This window comes from Anabrus simplex, chromosome 1, assembly GCF_040414725.1.
Source record: "Anabrus simplex isolate iqAnaSimp1 chromosome 1, ASM4041472v1, whole genome shotgun sequence".
NCBI lineage: Eukaryota > Metazoa > Arthropoda > Insecta > Orthoptera > Tettigoniidae > Anabrus > Anabrus simplex.
Window position 1 is genome coordinate 1,231,599,436 of NC_090265.1, and position 23,728 is coordinate 1,231,623,163.

Genomic DNA, 23,728 nt, shown 5'->3' on the forward strand with positions numbered 1-23,728 from the left:
TAGAGTAATCGTTCAGTTCGTCAAGTAGAATGTCAGGAGTTGTCTGGTTCTGTTGATATTTTCTTATTCCCAGAGCTCTAAATTGGTCCCATGCGCGATTGGAATTAAAGTTGTTAGCTAAATTCCGGAAATATGCACATTTTTTAAATATCTGATTAACTGCTTTGCGCGATTTCTTAAGATGCGGTAAAATTCGAAGTCTGTGTCATCTAAAGTTTGTTTACAATGTCGAAATAACGAGTCACGGTGGGCCATCATTCTTTGGTTTCAACATCTGGCCATGGAGAAGAAGGGCGAGAAACCTTTATTCAACGTTTATGTGTGTGTTTCTTTTCCGCATTAATCGTATAAAATGTCACTTCTTTATAGCTTATCACATGACCATTATTATAATAAAATTACCGTATTTATTTTCTGGCTTGGGGACTGGGTGTTTGTCCCAACATTTTCCTCTTCATATCCAGACAACATACTACACTACCAAGCACTAAAGAAACACACAACAGTGATTACATCCCTCCATATAGGGTTGGCGTCGGGAAGAGCATCCAGCCTAAAACAGGGCCAAATTCACATGTGCGACACACTTCTCACCCGTGACCCCACACATGTGGGAAGAATGGAAGAAGAAGAAGGAAGAAAAGAAGATGATAATGATGATGATTACTACTAGCTTCCGGAATCCGCACGAATCCACCACTCTTACTTGGATCCAAGGACACTCATTTCCTTTTTATGTATTCTATACCACCTAAACTCTTTAAGTTTGGACACCTATCAAAATAAATGCCCCCCAAAAAAAACTGAAATCCTAGCTACGCTACTGTACTGAGCATTTTCTCGAGCAGTTCAGAGCGTTTTAAGTCAAGGGTGTCTCTTGTTAGAGTTCAGGTTCGTGGAGGCAAATATTTCCCCCGTAAAGGTATTAATTGGTGTTGTCTACAGGCCCCTAGAGTAGGGAATATGACTGACTTTGAAGACATTTCTACATCGACTATCACCAACTTATGAACACGTATTAATATTCGGTGACTTCAATACTCAATTACAGCAGATAAGTGAAACGAAGCAACTGCTAAACATATTCCAGACATGTGACATGACAGTATTGCCATTACAACCGACTAACCACACTATCGGAACCATCTCATCATCTCACACACTTCCTGATTTAATGGTTACGAATAATCCACATAAAATTTTGTCTCATGATCAGATTCATGTTCCGTGCATTGCTAGGCATGGCTTGATATACCTTTCATATTCTCTTAAAGTACAAAAATATAAAACGGAATATATTACTTACAGGGACATTAAACATATAAAATATGCGTGACTTTAGATGGGATGCTTCAAACTCTCCTTGGGAGGACATATAATGAACAGATGGTATTGATATGAAACTACAAAAGTTTAATTCCCTCTTACATGGTCTCCTCGATAAGCATGCTCCGAAACGTAGAGTTAAGGTATCTGGACCTCCTTCCCCATGGCTAACTGATGACGTTAAACGCATGATGTTCCATCGAGATTCATTACATCGGCTATATAGACGAACCAGCTCTCCTAATGTACTTGAACAGTGTCGGTTTCTGCGCAAAAAAAAATCAAGTAGTGATCCGAAATAAGACATTCTTTCACTACCAACAGCTAGTCAATTATAATTTTCATGCGCGAAGCACATGCCGAGAGCTCCGTTCCATGGGAATAGGGAAAAATGAACCAAACCATTGTAACCCAGATATTTCACTCGTTGACTTAAATAAACACTTCCCTGACGTTAAAATCAAGCACCAACCACAGATTATAACGCATACAATTAATAAATTACTGACTAAACCGCCACCAAATAGACCAATGTTCAAATTTCACACTGTTAACGAAACTGAGGTGAAGCGTGAAATACTCTCGATGAAGTTCACTGCCACTGGAGTTGATAATCTCCCCATCATTACAAGTATTCTAGATATTATTTGCCTAGTAATTACTCACATATATAATTTCTGCCTCAGTTCTGGAACATATCCAAGGATATGGAAAGATTCAATCATAAATCCGGTACCAAAAATGTCTCCAGCTGTTTCCTTATCAGACTATCGACAAGTGTCTATACTTTCATCTTTCTCCAAACCCTTCGAACAGATAATCTATCGGCAACTAACCAAGTATCTTAACAAATATTCTTTGTTTGGCCCATTACAGTCAGGCTTTAAAAAGGGACACAGTACGACCACTGCTCCATTGAAGGTTACAGATGACATTAGATACGCAATGAGTGAACAGAAGGTCACATTACTTACTGTCCTTGATTTTAGTAATGCATTTGACATGGTAAACGTAGACATACTGCTGGCCAAATTAAAATCCCTTCATCTAAACCAGATTGCTTTACAACGCTTTAGCTCCTACCTCACAAACCGCAGACAACGAGTCGTTACAAATAACAAGACTTCTCAATGGGCAATGAAACACACAGGAGTACCCTAAGGTTCTGTACTTGGACCATTTCGTTTTATTTTGTACATAAACGACATTGCCTCTCGATTGAAATATTGTAATTATCATATGTATGCGGATGACCTCCAAATATATTATCATACAAAACTGGAAGATATTCGTATAGCAACTGATAGAATGAATGCTGACTTACAAAATATATCATCATATTCTTGGGAAAACTCTATATTAATAAACCCCACCAAGACAACAGCTATTATATTTGCTCAATCGAAATTAATAAATATGACAAAGTCCTTAGACATCCCTTCAATCACTCTATTTGGTACTAAAATTCCGTTTGAAAGTTCGGTAAATAATCTAGGTGTTAAAATCATTTAAGCTCCTTAGGCCTTTTCAATCGTTAAATTACCAGAGTTTCACCCCAGTGTAGCTGTGGGCTCATCAGTTGGATTGCTACACCTTTCCAAGACGCTGGCGGCTAGTGCGCCGTTGAGACACCACTGCAAGCCTCTTATGTAGGACACTGCAGTGACGGTGCACTAGGGGAAGCATGTGCGTCCACTTTTATAAATGCTTGTCTTTGGTCTTTATGTAAAAAAATAAGTTTCCTAGAAGGAAACCATAATTTATTATAATTTAATTTTATGGTTTCCTTCTAAAAAACTTATTTTTTTAAAAATCTAGGTGTTGTTATAAATGAAAACCTAAATTGGAATGAACACGTGACACGTACCTACAGCAACGTATATGCCTCACTCCATCCTCTGATATACTACCAGAACATTTCACCGTTAAATATGAAAGTCAGGCTTATAAAAACATTAGTTCTCTATTTATCCTGTTATTATTGTGATGCTGTATTCATAGATGCTACGAAAGAACAAATTAGAAAAATACAAAGGACTATGAATTCCTGCATCAGATTTATATTTTCGTTACGCTACGACACTCATATTACACTTTATTACAAGCAACTTTCCCTCCTGAAAGTTGAAGAACTCAGAAATCTTCATGTAGCCGTGTTGGTGTTCAGACTGCTAACTGAGAGAACTTCCCAGTATCTGTCATCAAACTTTGCATAACTTTCCTCTTTTCACTAGCATAATACACGCTTTGTTATTATACTGCCATCCCCTTTAGCAGGTCAGCTGCCTATAATAATCATTTATTGCGACGAGAACTAGATTATGGACCTCTATTCCAAATAATATCCGCAGCAGTAACTCACTAGTCTTTCAAGTCTTCCTACAGAAAGTACCTCTTGGATGCATAAACCAACGGTGTGAATCTTGATGAGTGAATGATGGCGAGCGTGCGTGCGTGCGTGTGTGTGTAATTAAGTTAATTTTCTTTAAATTAATTTAAACTTATTTTTTATTAAATTTCATTTAGTAGCTTGACAAATCATATGTACATATTGGTATAAGTATAATGTTGCATTTATTTTGAATTTATATTGCAAATTAGTTTATTTTAAAATATTTAATATTCTCCAAAATTTCTCTGTACAATGATGTGGTTAAGTGTAAGAGAGGACCATGAGTCCTAACTTCACCACTACTAAAGACAAATAAATAAAAATTATTATAAATCCTTGAGCCTTGTTAACTGAAAAGCCCATCAGTATTGAAATTGCACTTATGTATTGTATGCACTAACCGTTATACCTTTCTTCCACAGGTCGGCCATGTATGTGGTTCAGGTAAATGGGGAAAGAAAATTTGACTCGAGGTGGTAAATTCCCACATTCGTATCAGCATCAGTATAGATCGAATAGCTCGAATACTGAATACTATGATGGATCAGTGTGTCAAGTACCAGTACCTGCCAGAATATCTCTGATCCAGAGGAACAGCTAGATAAAGAAGAAAGCTCTATAACTTCCCAGCTCCTCGCCGTCAGCATATAGAAGGCAGCTGTTCCACTCAGCGGGGTTACTCCCCTAGATCGCGCATTTCACTCACAGCCCGCTTTTTGACGTACAATACTTTCAAGTACCTATAACGGGACGGTAAATTTTCTATTACTATAAAGATGGAGGCCAGAATTTCCAAGTGTAATTTAATACAATTAACTAATTATTTATAGTAAGAATAACGTAAGGCAACTTTTATTCAAGTTCAAAGTAATGTTAGGATGATCAAATTGACACAGTAACTGTTAGGTTAATGTTTTGGTTCACATTATGCAAATTTTACTCAATTAAAGTTTTATTTCAGTTTATTTCATTATAATTTAATTTTATTCAGCCTCACAGTTAATATAATGTCATTTGATTAAATTTCTCATATGTTTCATTATTACAGTTTTACTTAAAACAGTTCAATTATAAATATTGCCACCCGTTCAGTCACTCTTTTGTCTGGTCCAAAATTAACATACTGTTACGAAAAAAACACAGTTTGTGTTATTGATCTAATTTAACGTAGGATGATCGAGATAGCACATACTTATACACACACAAACACACACACACATGCCCTATTATACCTGAAAATAAATTACAACATTTCACTAATTAGGGGCTATGTACAAATAATCTCGTCCTCACAGCAGGTCTCCACCTTGGCCGTCTTTACCTGGAACGGGAGATCCTCTCGTAATCTTAATCTCCAGACCTCTCCTTTGACTTTGCTACGCACGCACCTGTCTCTTACTTATCTAGACTCACAGAGCGCGCTGATGCTAAACGGAATATTGATCACTTTCGCGCATCGCCATGTTGCGGGCGCTTCAGCTTCGAATGCATGGCTAGCACGTGGTAATGTTTCCAGACCCTTGCATGCTTTCGATTTGAATTATGCCTGTTAGTGGATCCGGTTTGGTATTATATGTGACGGAGTGATAATATATTGTCAAATATTTTCAAGGAATGTGGGAGCTGATACAGTACATTACGTTACTTAAATTGACCGACAATATTAGGCCTAAAGTTAGGCATTACCTGTGGATTGGAAAGATATTCACTAGGTTGAATTCGTGCGCAGCCTTCATTTGTACAGACTGCTATCAGAAGGGATCTGGTATTTATTTTCACATGTGAGTAGAAATTGAACTGTTAAAAAATAACTTTCATTTACCATAATCGAGAACTAAACAGGTTATAGGATGGTTGATTCAGAGAATGGATGGACATGAAATTTAGAATATTTAGGCTTCTTTTTCTTGTTTTCCTTTTTCCAATTCATCGGGGATAATTATTTAGAACTAAAAAGCTGTTCTGAAAAAGACTACATATTTTTCATACAAACTGGGCCTAGAATCCGTAAGATATGATTCATACAACTTGATAAAACCTTCTAATACGTATTAGGGTAAGGTATTGCTTCAAATTATCAATTATCTGAAAAATGATTTATTAGTATCGTATGTCTTAATTTCTCCAATCTTTCCCACTTGCTTTATAATAAAAGAATACAATTGTTAATACGCTATTCCAGAAAAATCTGACAATATAAAGTCTAAACAAAACTCATTACAATCTTGTCAATCTTAGTCTGCATTAGAAAACGCTAATCAAATTAACTTTTCACTATGATATTAATCTTTATTGTTTGCAAGTGCTTTACTTTCAATTTCATTTTATTTTCTTTCTGGTGTAAATCATGGTGCTCATATTAGAGACAAATTAGAACGCACTTTCAATTTTTATGTGCTCAGATAATGTTAATTCAGAATGAGTTTGTAAAAGCAGTAATATTTAAGAAGATAATATTATGAGGAGGGTTATACATCTTAAATGATAACATTCTTACTTAAGCCTAACCGGGCGAGTTGGCCGTGCTGTAAGGACCGCGCAGCTGTGAGCTTGCATCCGGGATATAGTGGGTTCGAACCCCACTGTCGGCAGCCCTGAAGATGGTTTTCCGTGGTTTCCTATTTTCACACCAGGCAAAAGCCGGGGCTATACTTTTAATTAAGGCCACGGGCTCTTCCTTCCCATTCCTAGGCCTTTCCTATCCCATCGTCGCCATAAGACTTATCTGTGCCGGTGTGACGTACAGCAAATTGTAAAAAATAAAACTTAAGCCTAAACCACGCAGGGAAACTCAAACTAACCCTAGACATTAATTTCATTTTAAGAAATACACAATAGAATACTAACATCAGTGTAACGAATGTCAGGCAGCATTTACCTAAATCCAAATCACACAAACATGATAATTTACTACTCATCCAATTACGTTATTTCATATCCAAACCAAACCAAACCCCATGGCACAACAGGCCCGAAAGGCCATGGCCTACCAAGCGACCGCTGCTCAGTTTGAAGGCCTGCAAATTACGAGGTTTCATGTGGTCAGCACGGCGAATCCTCTCGGCCGTTATGTCACCGTCAGATAGCTTAGCAATTGTAATCACGTATGCTGAGTGGACTTCGAACCAGCACTCAGATCCTGGTACAAATCTCTGACCTGGCCGGGGATTGAACCCGGAGCCTCCGGTTAAGAAGTAGACACGCTACCCCTACACCGTAGAGCCGGCATTTCATATTCAGAAAATGAAAAAAAAAACATATATCTGATTGTTTTAGAAAGATTTCTGCAGTCATGTACTTTTTAAACAATCGGTTCAGATAACTGGGTAAAATTTGCTGTAATGACTTACCTGAGAGGAATCATAAGCTATGTACCTTTCATAGAAATATTTTATTTCACAGGTTTCCTTTTTTTTTTTTTTTTGATATTCAAGATTATTGTTAACGGTACAGGAGTTTGTAAATATTTAATTGATGTGTTCTCCAGTCTGCTGAGACACAGGTAATTTTTATCTCACGATATGTAATCATACTTAAGTTGTAGACCGCTTTTTTGAACATGTCTTCATATTTTCAGTAAAGCTAAATAATTGTTGATCCTAGGTTTCTCAAGAGACAGATTACCACGTGATTCTCGTCCTTTGAGTCTGGCCTTCTTGCCATGCGTACAATGTTCAAACACATCAGTTACAAACATGACCCTTATATTAAAGTGAGCGACATGATCATTTTCGAGGTACCGCTAGTGTATTTTTGTGGTAGTGTATTTTTCAGTCTTCTTATTCAGTCTGCTAAAGGTTTCTTTTTTTAGGTGCACCACCTATAGGCTTTCCAAAGGATTTGTGTAGATTGTTCAGTTTTTATACAGAAGTATATTTTAATATTATCACAGTCTTGATAGGGTATATTTATTGCGTGTGTACACGGTAGTCGGTGTAGGCTGTCATTAATTTTATAAGGCGAATGTTTTCATGTGTGCGAAATGTAAGTTAAAGCATTAATTCCATACGATCTCTGCGTCAAGCTGAGGAGCGCCCGCAACATGGCGGTACGCGCATGGACATGTCTTCCCCAGTCACACGCTTCTGCGCAGCCAGCGGTGTGGGGCCTTGGTCTCTTCGCTCCGTAGTTCCCTGTTGTTGGGTTCGAACACAAGTCTGTCGACTATCACGCAAGGACGTCGATTGTACACTTGGATAACTTTCTTCTATCGTAACTTCTGTAGATGGTTTGTTTTTCTATGCATGTAACTCAAGGGCTGTCCACGTACATGCAATGGGTAATGACTCCACGTGACACATCAGTACGGACACTAACAGGTCTTCCGAACCGTTGCACGTCGCTGCTTGTTTCACGCTGAAATGCTGCTGCCATCTTTGTAACGGTTCGGTACTGAAGGGCATTATTCCCCACAGCTTCCACAGGCTCTCTGACATTCCTTCGAATTGCAACCCCGGCGAATGTCCAGTTTGATGTTCGCACGCTGTTCTGGCCTCGTCACATCCATTCTGTACGGAGCCTGACTCAGGACTACAGTCCCATTGCCCTGTGCGTGGTACTTGTCCAATACACCGCCATCTCGTGCTGTGCCCGTGTACTATGAGTGTTATGTTTTCCGAGATATAATTACCATTGCATGATAGCACCGAGCATATTTGAGGAAAAGGGTACTTGCCATGACTTATGCCCCAAGTCTTGTACTGAAAGCCAAGAAATAAAATTATTATTATTATTATTATTATTATTATTATTATTATTATTATTATTATTATTATTATTATTATTATTATATTTGCTGGTTCGTGGTGTGGGTTACGGTACTGTAGTCACATCCCACTTCAAGGAACCACGGGCAACGGGTGAGCGGCCTAGTAAACTGTCCTCAGAGTCGGGATACCAGTTGCTATAGAATAAGAGTGAATTTCTCGGACATATTCTGAGTTGTGGTCTGCCTTGTACTTACGCGGCTAGGACTATGCAATTTACCTGTGGTTCCTAACACGTTAGAGGAGAAATTCACGCTGGGATTATGTGTAAGCAGGGTAACATCCTGCTACACACACAAAACAATATCCGAGCTCAGAATAATTTAAGCAAGACTCTAACCTATGAATCTTGGAGACAACCTGGAGAAGGAAATGGAATACTATAGTGAAATTTTTACGTTAAAGGGGCTTATGGAAGAAGTGGCTGAGTCGTCAAAGAATATGCGTATGGTTGTTTTAGGGGAGATAGCGAGGAAGAGATAGGATATTATAAAAGTGTTCTTAACAGGTCTTAACAATTGAAAGGCAGAGTGTGGGGTAGGACTGTTCGGTCTTAAAAATTGAAAGCCAGAGTGTGGGGTAGGACTGTTCATCAGGAATACTATTGCACCGCATATAGTTTCTGTTTGGCACCTTTAGCAATCATAAACACACTTGCATTTAGTTCACTTGACTAGACGAGTAACGTATTATTGTGTTAAATAACATGTCTTTCTTGAGTTTTTAGGTTCTAACCTGCCAATCATGTTATAAATTGAATTTGATTTTCCATCATTTTCCACGTGTTTACTGTGAAAAGTAGGCTCTGGCTTTATCCAATCAGATAATGTTTTTCCTTATATTTCTACACCTCAAGCGTTATAATAGAATGTAATTATTAATTCGTTGCGTAATACCACCTGAACCACTCAACCCGGCTATTAATACATTATAATAACGTGACACAAAGAACAAAATATTAATATACTTGATTCTGATCATAAAGTTTGCTTGTACAGCTCAATTAAATGTATTTATGAACAGACTTCTTGTCGTAGTTGTTGATTCACATCAAGGTCTCGGGTTCTTTACTCACCTTCAACCATATACAGTATTTATGTAGGTAATGTCCAAAACTAAATTATTTTTCAACACCTTTCCGTGTTTTCCTGGAGTCGGTGGAGCAGCCATGGTCAATTTAGAATTTGACTCCGAGTCGACAAAATTCGAACCCGATGACTTCACAACTCGTAACGGAACAGTTTTCAAGTCGTATTGGACTCTATGGAATCATGTTATCTTCAAGATCTTCCGAAAATTCCATTATTTAACTACAGTACATAATATTTATTGTGCCTGCTCAATAAAAACATAATAGTCTTATGACATAAGCTTCCAGTTGTCACCCTTTCTGAATATGCCCGATATATTGTGACCTGCGTACAAATTGCGGTGTTCCGATTTGCTTCGGTATAGCAACGAAATGTAACTCTACCGGACAATTTCTAAAACTGAATTTATGTCGTGGACGCAGAGTTCAACACATGGCAACATTAATGACATGAAGTGCAAATTCTACTTCTTTTCGCATCTGACTCAAATTTGAAGTGTTCAATATCACGGAGGTTGATTCCGCCTTATTATCCATACAGCAAGGAATGTCAAGGCGAAAGCATAGTAACAGGTGGCTTGGACGGCGAAATTTGACCAAAAGAAGACACAGAATGTTAGGACACACCTTAAGACACCCATAATTTTTCAGTTGGATTTTCAGGAAAGTGTAGGCTGTAAGAACGGCAGGGGTAGACCAAGGTATGAATATGACAAGCAGATTAGAGCAGATGTAGAATGTAGTAGTTACGTAGAAATGAAAAGGTTAGTACAGGGTAGGGTAGCATGGAGTACTGCATCAAACCAGTCTATGGACTGATGACTCAAACATCACATGCGTACAGTGTATCTGCATCGTCTGGTAGGAGTCTGTATTTTCACATGTTCCCCTTACACATTGAAACTCGCGCTCTCAGGCGATTTGAAGTTCCACCTACCAAATAAGAAAGCTCTCCACCAGGAGCCTATTCTTCCTTAGCTTCAAGGAAAGATAGCATCCAGCTTGTGCCTCCGTCTTTCTGTGTCCCTTTCAGGATTTTGTTTTTTGAGAAATTCATTCTTTTGGTTGGTAACCGGATGGGGGAGGACAGGGATCAATTTCCTGTTTTGACAACTCTACGTCTGAAACTACATCCCCCATGGATGTGCGGTTGGGCTATACGTGGGGTACATCAATAAGGGGATATATCTTCTGGACAGGTGTTGGTTAGACAACCGGATTCGATTCTGGCCATATCGTTTATTTAATGTCAACTTGCTTGGCGTGTGCAGAGGCGCTCCAGAATGGTGCTGCATTTTCTAAGACTGAGATGCAAAGGGTCAGGGCTGAAATCCTTAACGTTTGCGGATTAATGCTCCAAGTCTTATCCGTCAGCTTGTGAATGATTTTGCGGGCACCGATTTTCTCTCTGGTGTTGAAACAATGTTCTATAAAACATTTAAGAGGTCGAGGAGTGTTGCAACGTATACCTCACCATGTAATGTACAGTTTTCTTCTTGCTGCCTTGTTGTTGAGGTGAAAGGCGCAAACTACGGTCTTTTACAGGTTAAGCCTAAGGTAAATGGGGAGGAGAATTTCCTTCGGGTAATCTGTTCTTCTGATTCTTCCACCTACTATTCTTACCCTGAGGGATACGTAACATCTTTTACCATGGGGAAAGGATCTAATCAGTTGCGTTAGCTTATAGTCCTTGATTAGGCAGTTGATATTTCTCAGGAGCTACAATTATTCACAAAGTCGTATGTGGCAATTAGATCGATACATATTACACCAGTTATTCGTCTGCTCTCAAATCCACCTAATGTGTTGGGTGAGATTGTTAGTTTGGTCACAATATGATTTTCCAGTCGAAGGTCTACTTGTTCCAAAATTAACTGGCCATCCAAAAGGACACTGATCTGGTTGAGCACGATACATTCAAGTAATAAGTGGCAAAGCAGTAACATAGGTTGTAAGTTACTGGGGTCGTTTCGTTCCTTGTCAGATTTTAAAAAGGCCAACGCTGAGGCTTTTCTCCATAACTAGGGGATATGCACGTTGGTGGTATATATGTTCATCAGGTTCAAGATCCAGTGTAGTGTCCTTTCTCCAAAGTACATAATTTGTTCAACTCCCAACTCATCATTTTCTGCTGCTCTGTTAGCCTTCGTGCTACAGATGGCAGTTTTCAGTTCTACGATGGAGAAAGATTCTTGTAGAAAGTGATAATCTTCACCAGTTTGAACTGTATCTTTGAATAGGTCATAATAATGATCAAGAAGGGTTTTCGTATCCTCTGATAGGCTAGCAAGTTATTAGATTCTGCAACCTCTAGGTATTATATTCCTTGAGACTTTCTTGACTAATCAGAGAAGAATTGTACTCCGGAGGCTGTTCTGGTATATTTATCACCTCCCTGTCTGGAGTTCACTGATGAGCTTTCTTCAAATAGTATATACCTTGACCTGGAAAGAACCCGCTAACTTAAGAGCATGAGTCGGGTACCACATTCCTGATCTGTAGAGGCAGCTTCCCGTGCTCGAGAACTTTAGACTTCCCACAACTACTCTCTGGGTGTTTTCCAAATGTTAAGCTATATTCAGGAAAATGTGTTTTGATTTTAGTCATGAATAGGCAACAGACATCCATACAATACCGGATAAACTTCATCTTTATAACAGAAGACTTAAACACATCTTGACCGAGCGAGATGGCTACGCCGTTCAAGGCGAATAGCTGTCAACTTGCGTTCTTTAGGTAATGGGTTCGAATTCCACTGCCAGCAGCCCTAGAGATGCTTTACCGTGGTTTCCCATTTTCACACCAGGAAAGTGCTGGGATTGTACTAAGGCGCTGACGGCTTCTTTCCCAGTCTTATCTCTGTCCTACCCCATCGTTACCATAATATCTCTTTGAGTCGTTGCGGCGTAAAATAAATATTTAAAAAAACATTAAGGGCTGATACTTTACATTACATGTTTAGCGGGACAGACAGGCTGTAGAATTAGTCCAGAACAGGCTTCTTGCTGTTACAATTTTGCGATTATCAATTAAGACTATGACACTTACGTCCTCTGACAGAACAGGAAACTGTCCCTGTTACAGAAAGTTGAGTAACTCTGTTAGTGCTTACGTCCTTTCTGCAAATATATCTTCGTATAAGAAGATTATTGCCCATGAAGTTCGAACGAATGGATAAAAAAGCAAACAGTCCCTATACCATCTTTCGTAGGCTAATATTATTTTCTTAACTATTTCTCCTGGTATTTTATAGCATCATCAACTTATTTAGCCATGAATTGCCATCATTTACTCGTCTCTCATGCCAACGCCTTACCTTGCGAAGCACTTACAACATCCTAATCAGTCTTCACAATTCACTCACCTGAAATTTTATTTAGTTATCTTTCTTCACACAGTGACAGGAATACTTGATGATATATCGCCCACCTCGGTTATACGCAGAGGACACGTGTATAAAACAATTGTGTTGAAGTTCTTATGTAACTATGTGTGCATATTTATTTTCTACGAACTGTATTGTCCTAAAATTCAACCATAACACAAGTGATTGATATCAGTTAAATTCACAGTTTTGCTTATTTTTTGTTATAGTTTTTTGCTAGATTGTTTAATAATAAATCATTTAGTTTTTAAGTTTGATACTTAATGTACAATAAAACTGTCCGAAGGATCACCTCTATTAAAAACGACCCCTATTAACAATGGACTTTTTCAAGAACGGATTCAAAACCCCATACACTTCTATCTAAGTGCCACTTCTTTTTTCGACCAACGACTAGGCACTTTCCAGATTTGACCTCTTTTAAAAGACTATTTCCAAGATTAAATCTATTGTACACAGTATGCACCTCAAACTGAAATGAGATCTGCCCATCTGCCTCTCAAAATAATATGGCGACCATGGTGCTAACGCACATGTGCCAAGATACGCGACCGTCCAGCGTCGAACGGCTCGGTGTTTAATTTGTCCAAATCGTCCCGACAACGTTCGGTTAGTTTGGGATCAAATGGCATGTAGTAGTAAGTGAACTGGTGATTCGTAAGTCCTTCGGTTTCCTTAAACGATTGTATATATGCTAAACATATCAACCGACTTTTTAACCACTTACAGAGAGACTGGGAAACGAAATTGTTAAATAGTGTGTTAAAAATGAAACAGAGCTTAACGAATTGCTTGTTTAAAATTCAGAACAAGTAAGGACCAGAACTGTGAACACAAATTGCTTCAAATGTGAACCGGGTCGATGACCTTAGATATTAGGCCCCTTTAAACAACAGGCATCATCATCATCAAATGTGAACCAATGTAAATAAATTACAGTTAATTACTGTATCCGTTTAAATCATGTTCACATCACAGAGTTATTTATAGTTATTTTTTAATGCCTACCCCTTTGAACGACCATTTTTTCTTGGCATCATCAATAGTCACATAATACAGGTTTCACTGCCTTGTAACAAGTGGCTGTGTTTACTAGTTAGAGCGTAATATCCATATGGATATGATAATGTTTATAGTGTTTTATAAATCACTAGTATTTTTAATTGAAGACGCAATCCTAAATATCAGAGTGTTAATACATAAATAAAAAACACTGTATGTATACAAGCAGACTTTCAACCTGGTTAGATGTAAGAAAAGGCCACTTGGTCATAATTTTGCCTAGATTCATAAATCAGCCGTCACTCATCACGGGATACGAGTAATCAATACTTTTCTCTTTTTCTTCTTTTCGTGTTTCTAATACTAGCCTGGTTTAACCCTTGTAAGGCAGACCCTTCGATGAGGGCGGGCAGCATCTACTCTGTATTGGAAAATATTATTGTTGTGGAGGATAGTAGTGTATTATGTGTGCTATATGAATTGCAGGGAATGTTGGAGACAGGTCAAAAACCCAGTCCCCGAACCAAGAGAATTACCCATTTAAGTTTACAATTCCCGACCCGGCCGGAAATCCAACCCGGGCTTCTCTGTACCAAACGCCAGTACGCTTACAATTCAGTCACGGATCGTACATTAATCGATATTTATCAAATTGTGTAAGGAAAGCCAGCTATAGTTTTTGTGGTTGTTGATATGGTTTTCGTGATCACTGGGACTCCAGTTTTACATGGAATTCGAACCATAGGGACATGGCTCTTCATGTCAAAAATTTTATGAACATTGGTAACGATTCAAACCAAGACCGCCTCAGTGAGAATACCATTCGGCTATCACGCACCTAATCACATTATACGTTACATTCAATGTATTAAATTGCTCGTTTCGTGAATGTAGCAAAACATTATTCAGTTGAGAGGAAACAATCCAATTCATGACACATGTGTGTAATCGTGTAAACTGATATGTGATGGTGGAGCAACTTCAATGCTAAGCTAGTAGTAAGTCATTGTATAGCTCAACCCCTTAACTGGTACACCTGAATCCTAGGGACATTTATTTTTATCAGTGCTAGAATGTTGCGGTTGCACTGTGCTGCATCTTCCTGTAGTCTCCTAGCTCTCAGTTGCCTTTCAGCCTACCACAATGTTGGATTTCGTCTCTATTAGTGTTGCTTCTATAATGATGGCTAGGTCCAGAGGATTCACTTGCACCTTTAGGGAAAGGTTTTTTTTTTTTTTTTTACACACACCACTTTTATTACGTTCATTTTGTTCCAGTTGGCAGAAAAATCAATAAGGAAGGCATTATAGATGCTCTAAATGAATCACCGGAGAGTAATATCGAAGAGGTGACAGTGACTGTACGTTAAATTATTAGTTACCTGCCCAGTCGGACTTGGTATTCCTGGAAAGTGAATTGGCGCTACAATATTGCCTGGTGGTGTTTTTTCACGTGTAAGTATTTAACAGCTTGAATCTGTTTCTGCCATAAAGATAATTAACAGCTGGTCTTCCGTCATCACTGTCATCATCTTTTTTTTTTTGCTAGGGGCTTTACGTCGCACCGACACAGATAGGTCTTATGGCGACGATGGGATAGGAAGGGCCTAGGTGTTGGAAGGAAGCGGCCGTGGCCTTAATTAAGGTACAGCCCCAGCATTTGCCTGGTGTGAAAATGGGAAACCACGGAAAACCATCTTCAGGACTGCCGATAGTGGGATTCGAACCTACTATCTCCCGAATGCAAGCTCACAGCCGCGCGCCTCTACGCGCACGGCCAACTCGCCCGGTGCTGTCATCATCAGCACTTTCATCATGTTGAGTAAAATGTTTGGTAAGCACAATATAGTTGAATCTCTCATAAAATATTCATCAGCTTAGAGTTGCCCAGCTGGATCAAATCTACATTTTTAGAACATTAAATTACCACTTTGCTCGGTTCTGGACTTTGGATGAATGCCTCAGATTCTCATGTCCTTGTTGATAGTGTTCTGCCATCGTTGTTTGGGTCTGCCACGTGGTCGACGGCAACGTGATAGGATATATTGGCAACTGTTCCAGGCGGTACCCGCAAGACGTGACCGAACCATCGTAGTCGCCCTTGCAGCATTTTACCTTGAATGGGAGCGGTACAAAATGTTGCCTGAGAATGTCGTTTTGGATGCGATCTTGGAGGGAGACAACCATTGTCCAGCGAACTGTGTGCATTTCCATTGCATGAACTCGACTTTCATTAGTTTTGGTGACGGGTCAGCATTCCATGACAATGCCACACTCTTAAGATACGCCTGAAGAAATTGTTATACTGAAGTTTGACAGTACATTTGATTTATATTGTTGAAGAACTACTTATTTTGTGTTTAAATGGCAATTCATTTATGTGACTAAATATGCACAGACGATAACTTAAATATTATTTTGTATAAATGTTATTCATATTTTACGTCTTCTGTTCAAGCCTCAATCAACCACCTTCAAAATGTCAAGTAAATTCTTGGCGTTCCAGATACAGCTACCTCGCAGAATGGATGGTACCTTCTGAAAGCCTCACTTCACGTCACGAGGAAAGTCAAAATGGAAGGCACTCAACAGGCTGCACATTGGAGTTGGTAGCCCAAAGACCAATATGAGAAAATGGGGATTCACCTACTACTCCACAATATGCGAATGTGGTGAAGAGCAGACTATGAACCATCTCCTTGTCTGCAAGTTGTGTCCAACTAAATGTTCTCCTCAGAACCTGATTTATGCCAACAAGGAAGCGTGCGAATTGGCTGGATATGGTCACACTACCTATAAATTTTGTCTGTGTAGGGTAGACCCATCTGATGTGATATTACCTTGTTTCTAGAAATGATATGCTTGTAGCACTAATCTTTGGTTTTATTTTATTTTATTTCAATATCTTTGACGTTATACCGTATGTTATGTTTCTGACACTATTAAGTAAACATGAAAATCTACCCGATTACTTGCCATTATTATGTTACATTACTCGTAAGTCATGTAATTGCTATGTATTTTTGTTTCTTCTTTTAATGTACTTCAGTGCTATTCTTCTTCTGTTGTTACCCTGAAATTTCTTGTTTTGATATAGGATGATTTCTTGTAATATTTTGTTTATGTAATTTGATTGTTTATTTCTATTTTATTATGCAATTAATGTTTTAATTTCGTTGCTATACTACTATAAGTAGACATTGCCACCGAAGTATCTCCCAATTTCAATTGCTTTGGTGACCCGTCAAACTACTTCAGTGATCCAATATGTGTAAGTCCATGTTACCTACGTCATTGTCAATATTTAGAACAGAAATACGAATAATTGTATTATTTATATCTATTTGCGTTCTTTAAATGGTGTTAAGAGTACATTGTATTTACATGAAAAATACTACGTTGACCTTCTGTGTACAGGTATAACAGTTAAACATTTGTTCATGAAATCGTTCAATGAAACAATGGTTCTCAGAGTACTTAACACGTCTCCTTAAACAATACTTACGGTAGCGCTGTCTGGAGAGGGGTGTGGCTGGTTTAGTCTTGATACACCATCGAAGTTACTTTCCAGGAAGGTAATATATCAGCAACAAATACCTCTTAGGATACATTTATATGTTCCATTCTCTTTCAATAACAGTGCAATTAGGAAATTGGCACAGCAAACTTTGTCCACTTACGGAAAAGGACAAATTTATTGCTCAACATTTTAACTGGGTATAGTCATAAACAGGATATATATTGTCGCTGATGTGCCAAAACCGCGAATGTGACAATGCTCTTCCTATCCATTACTTCCCTTAAGACAGGTAACGCCTCCCAGCCATATATTGATATGCAGTCCATCAGAATAATTTTCGTTGAGCTCATTTTCCTATGCGCGTGTATAAAGGAAAATTGAACCTTACTATACTGTATTGTAGGAATGTATGTTTGAATGACATATTTACTTAGTCATAGAGTATGATGTATTTAAGGTTCATTTTCTTTTTCACGAGCGTATGAAAATGAACTCAACGAAAATTGTTCTGAAGAGACTGTATATCAATATGTGGCTGGGAGGCGTGACCAGTGTTGAGGGAAATAATGAGTAGGAAGAGCATTGACAGATTCGCGGTTTTAACACAGCAACGAAGATATGAGAGTGAGAGGATAATTTATTACCAAATCCAAGGGATAGATCATCTGACCTAACTCCAGGTGGTAAAATTCTAAAGATATGTTCATGAAATGAAAAAAGAATCATGGAAAAGGCAGTGCGAGAAATTAACTCACAATTTATGGTTCATTTCGATTTATGCAATTTTACATAAAGTTTAATTGTATGTACATTACTACACAGAATGGTCTTTTAAATAAAAAAAATTAAAGTGATGCATGTACAACTTTACTCATTTTTAGACATTCACGATCAAAGGTGGTGGAATATATATAATTTTTGGCATTTTCATAAATGTTTCTGTATTTATATTCATATATATATTTGGTGAAATTTGACAATAAATCGTCCTAAGTGCTTTTTAGACAGAATATACACCCCAGTCTTTACTTATGGTGGATGAGTATTTATCTGACCATAATTAGTTTAATGTTTTATTTCAGAGAACTTCTATACACACTTTTCACACTAAAAAACAACACTTCTGTTTCTTTATTCAACAACACAACATTGAACATGTTCTTTTAAAAAATTTTTTTTTTCACTCGGTAGACCTATGTATGAGCTATGTATGTGCTGAATCATATGAAGTAGTTCACTAATTACTAAAATTATTTCACTATCCATTGTATCTCATGGCAATTTTTACTTGACTGATGAGTTTTTTTCTTAATATCTTACACACATGTTTACAATCTGAGGAAGAAATTTAAGGTATGAGTATTTTCGCTGGAGTTAATATACCAATCCATCATTTCTGAGTCCAAATTCTGAAACGAACATTCGCATCAAATATACTGCACGAACAAATATTTATCTGTTACTTTGTCAGTGTGAGAATTGAAGTCCCTCTAATGGATTGCGGTTCCTATTAAAACACATTGAAAAAGGAAGGGTATAAGTCTTAGAAGTAGAATATACTCTTTAAGAGTAATTCAGTATTCTAACTAAAACTATAAACGCATTGATATAACTTACGTTTGTACATTTTTTCAGTGTCTAGTGATACAATATCCAAGAGTAAATCATTATTTTCATTGGATATTTATAGCTGTATTTAGCTTAATATTCTTACGTTCAAAGAAGAAACGGAAAACTCAATCAATTATCCGCATGTTCTCCACAATAGCATATCAAATGATCGATATTTGTTCAATAATATTTAAGATCAAAATTCAGAGCTCGAACATCACTCTACCTATCCCAAATATATCCAAACCGCATCTTCTGAGACCTTCTAATTTCCGTTAGGCGTAAGTTTGTACACTGCTTGATATATATTTTACAATCTGCTTTTACGTCACACCGACACAGATAAGTCTTATGGCGACGATGGGATAGGAGAGGGCTACGAGTTGGAAGGAAGCGACCGTGGCCTTAATTAAGGATACAGCCCCGGTATTTGCCTGGTGTGAAAGAGGTAATCCACGGAAAAACATCTTCAGGGCTGCCAACAGTGGGGTTCGAACTCAGTATCTCCCGAATGCAAGCTGATAGCTACGTGACCCAAACCACACAGTCACTTGATCGGGTAACTGCTTGAGTTTTTATCAACTCAAAGTATATGCATTTCACTTTCTAAAATATGTGCGTAGGGCACCAATGTGCTTCAGAACTATTCATGTCAATGAAAATTACTCATTCAAGAATTACAATGCATCCTACTTAAGAAATAGTTATATGAATTTTGATCATGGGCACAAAATTTACTATATTAACTCCAGAATATTGAGGAAATAAATAAATGTATTGAATATCTCAAGATCTAATGAAATGTCTAATATATTTAAGGAAATGTCAATGTCAGGCTAATTATTTCACCTAAAATTTGTCGTATATGTTTATCTAGAGCTTCATCAGGCTTCACAGAGTTCAACAACGTTCTACAGATAGCTCATACATAATAAGTCTATGAATTATTTATATTTTCTGTATTTAAAATTATGATTTGAATAAATAACAAATCAGTCGACTTCCTGATGACAGAAAATACTTGTCGTGTGTATTTTTCTGCTCCCAAAAAGGTCGCTGTACATAAAAATTAAATTTGGCAATATAGATATACTTTTTTGGTTTGAAGGTCACAGTTATCTTACATAGTAATTTCTCTTTGTGACATTTAAAAACTTTTAAAAAGACATGATTTTCTCGTATCCTTTGAATATCATTATTTTGTATAAAGAGAGAGGGTTTTATGTAATAAGACCATTATTGATAATAAGAATTAAAATATGTGAGTGCGTACGATTGTTTGAAAAACGTGTTGTTCAATTCTTTGAACGACAACAATATAACACACTTGCATGTCAAAAACTACAACAATCTAGCAATTGCTTAGGTTTTTTGTTCCTTATCGAGAAGGAAGTGAATGTACATACCTGATGCCAATTGTTTGAAAAGACTCTTTTCAACAATGATTTTCAGTTGTTTTTAAGTAAAACTGTTGTTATTGTTGTATTCAATTTAAGAGTTCTTTTATTTTTTTATTCCTTATATCTTCGGATCAAAAAATAGTTTGATTGCACACTTAAAACAATATTATAATGTTCACACCACAAGAGTTCTTATTTTTCTTGATTCTTTTAAAACTTTTGTACTTCCATAGTATATATTTTATTTTACATGACAAAAGCGTCGTGCTATATCGCCAGCATAATTTCTTCCGCGTGCACAGTACACCACTGACAGACTTGTTTCAACAGACTAGCTTATGGGGCCACAACACTGACTCCTTATGGTTAGCACCACTGGCATGGGCTTCTGCTATCTCAATAATGGAAACAAGAAAGCCATAACTAGATATCATAGTTTAATTTTCTCAAATGAACATGGTCTTAGAGGAAAAATCTATAAAATTCATAACTGATTCCTGACTTAGCAGTCCTTGTTCCCAGTGTTTCAACATAAAATAATTAGTCAATTTCTGGAATTATGTTTCAAAAAATGTACATAAATTTATTTTCTCTCGCTGTTCCAGAAAATTACCTTTCATATTTATTCCTATAAATTAATGTATAACTTATTAGCAAATACAACTAGATTTATGGGTGTAATCTGTACTTTTCTGGCTCTATAGTATACTGAAATAAGTACTAATCACTCGACATAAATTCCCTTTCACACAAAATTTGAAGGACTCAACAAGTCTCTTTATGGAATCATAATTCAAAGAGAAATAGTGCTTCATCATTTGATCGCTTTTGAAGATAGCAATTGCAACTTTTTAATACTGATGTTCCTCTGCCTATTTGTTAATTACTATGTATTGCACTTGCCCATAAGGCACTTCACACAAACCATTCACTTATATAAGCTCCTTTATTGGGCTAAATGAATGCGCCCAACAGAGGCAGAATTCACATAATGCTGTGGGTGTCTTCAAAAGATTCAAAAGAGTTTAGAAACTATTTGTTGAAACTATGTTTTGTAAATGTCTTAAGTTTTCACTTACAGAACTGTCAGCAAACATTCACTATTACGCTGACCGCATTTCGGGAGCAAATAACTAAATCAGTCTTTTATGATGTTTTCGTTCAGACTTATATATTTAGTAATACTGTTATAATATCGAATAATGGCTTATTTGTTGTTAACAGACATAAATGCATTGGAGATAGCAGAAGTAATGTTCTTCGAACTCGCACGCCATCTTGCAGGGCTGAGTTCTGCCAGGGCCCGAACGGGCGCCGATCACAGCACAGTCGAATGGTATGGCAGATGGAAATTCAGCAGTGGATTCAAAATGGCGGAGTCCGGGGAAAGTTATCACGTGTACTCGGATCTCCAGCTCGTCTGCAAAAGGAAAGAGGAAAATAAGCTTATAAAGGTGTTACGATTGTACAACATAAATACAACTCAAATTTTTTGTAAACAATCACTCACATAATGCGATGCAGAATTAATAAGGAAATGTATATTCCAGCATTCAAATAGAAAATATCTCATAAATATTGTGTGTAAAAGGTAAATTGGTTCAGGGAAGTTTGGATGAGGTACGGTAACAAATTATATTATATGAGCTATGCATTTAAATTATTTAATGTTTCTTACAAAACAATCTAAACTGTAGGACAATATAAGAAGAAGAAGAAGAAGAAGAAGAAGAAGAAGAAGAAGAAGAAGAAGAAGAACTGTTCACAAAGGTTCAAATATCAATTTGTAGGAAAATGAATATTAATAATATTTGGATCAAAAGTCACAAATATTTCCTTGTAAAATATTAAGGTAATAACATGAGGAATGATGATCATTTTTCTTAATATACCGTACATCTGAAAATTTTGAAAACTAGTTCGAAGAGGATTTAATTTATGACAATCGGAGAATATAGTCAGGAATAAAATCTAATTTTTTTCTTGTGATACCCAGCTCAGCCGAATCCTGTTTAGCTATCGGATTTGCTGTTTAGGATTTCTATCGAAATGATCAAATATTCTCTTCGTCTGTCTTTCTAGATTCATCCGGACAAAATAGCAATAAAATGTAACCCTCCTTCTTCTGATATTGTCTGAGGGCTTTTCATTTTCAAGTACAGTACCTTATTTTTACTTTTCCTCAATTCATTTTTATTTTTCTCTCAACCAAGGATTTTTCTCTAGTACTTTTCTATCCTTATTTTCTAATTCATCAATTTTTAAGGCCATAAATTCCGCTGCGTACTGGCACTCCCGGTTTATGACGGTTCTTCAATGATGTTTCTTTTTTAGTGACTGATTGTTGTTGTAAATATATTTAGTTAATTGATAAGCTAGTTCCTGTCTTTGTGATCGTGTTTCGTTTGATTCTTTATCAAGTCCATTAGGCTGAATTCTTTCTCCGAGGTACTTAAATTGATTTACTTTATTATTTTTTCCATATTTCTAGTTAATATATTTTGAACCATCTTTAATGATTATCATAAAATCCATCTTTTCAAAAGTAATCTGTAGCCTTGCTTTTTATTCTGCTGCCTCTTTCAAAAGACTGATTTGTTCCGTTGCATTATCTGTATTGTCTGATATAATGGCTAAATTATCTGCAAAGGCTAAATAGTTCAATTTCATGTCGGAGTATTTTTATTCAATTTGGATTTCCTAGATTAATATATTTTTCTCGGAGTTGTATTTTCCATTCTCTGATAAATTTCTCTAAAACGTAATTAAGTATTGGAGAAAGACCATCACCTTGTCAAGCCCCAGTTATGATTTCAAAATATTTTGAGATTTCTCCAGGGATTCGAGCTGCGGTCACTTCGATGAGAATGGACAATGGAATGAGAGACCCTCTAGATTTCGAAACCCTGAGAGAGAACAACATTTGGTCAAGGATTCCTGTCTTTTTACTTTCCAACTCTTTAACGTCTCTCCAAACACAGACAAGAATTAGGACTGAGAAAGTAGCGACAGTGGTCTTTTTGGGTACAGCGACAGCAAATTTACTGGTGTTAAAAATGGGAAACTCATTAGGGACTAGGGATGCTGAAACCTTTTCAAAAATTATTATTATTATTATTATTATTATTATTATTATTATTATTATTATTATTATTGTTATTATTATTATTATTTCAACCTCCGAGGTGTGATGGTTAGCACTATTATCTGCTGTCCTCGGGGGCCCATGTTCGATTC

The 23,728-nt window shown here is 37.1% G+C and overlaps 1 protein-coding gene across 1 annotated transcript in view; it reads right to left on the reverse strand.

The window, feature by feature from the left end:
* Nucleotides 1-18,247: 18,247 nt before the first annotated feature.
* LOC136877834 (GATA-binding factor C) overlaps nucleotides 18,248-23,728 on the reverse strand; it is a 581,506-nt gene continuing 576,025 nt past the window's right edge. The window contains exon 8 of the mRNA XM_067152035.2: nucleotides 18,248-21,911. Coding sequence (XP_067008136.2) covers nucleotides 21,885-21,911 — 27 coding nt within the window. The 3' untranslated portion in view covers nucleotides 18,248-21,884. The remainder of the gene's footprint in view (nucleotides 21,912-23,728) is intronic.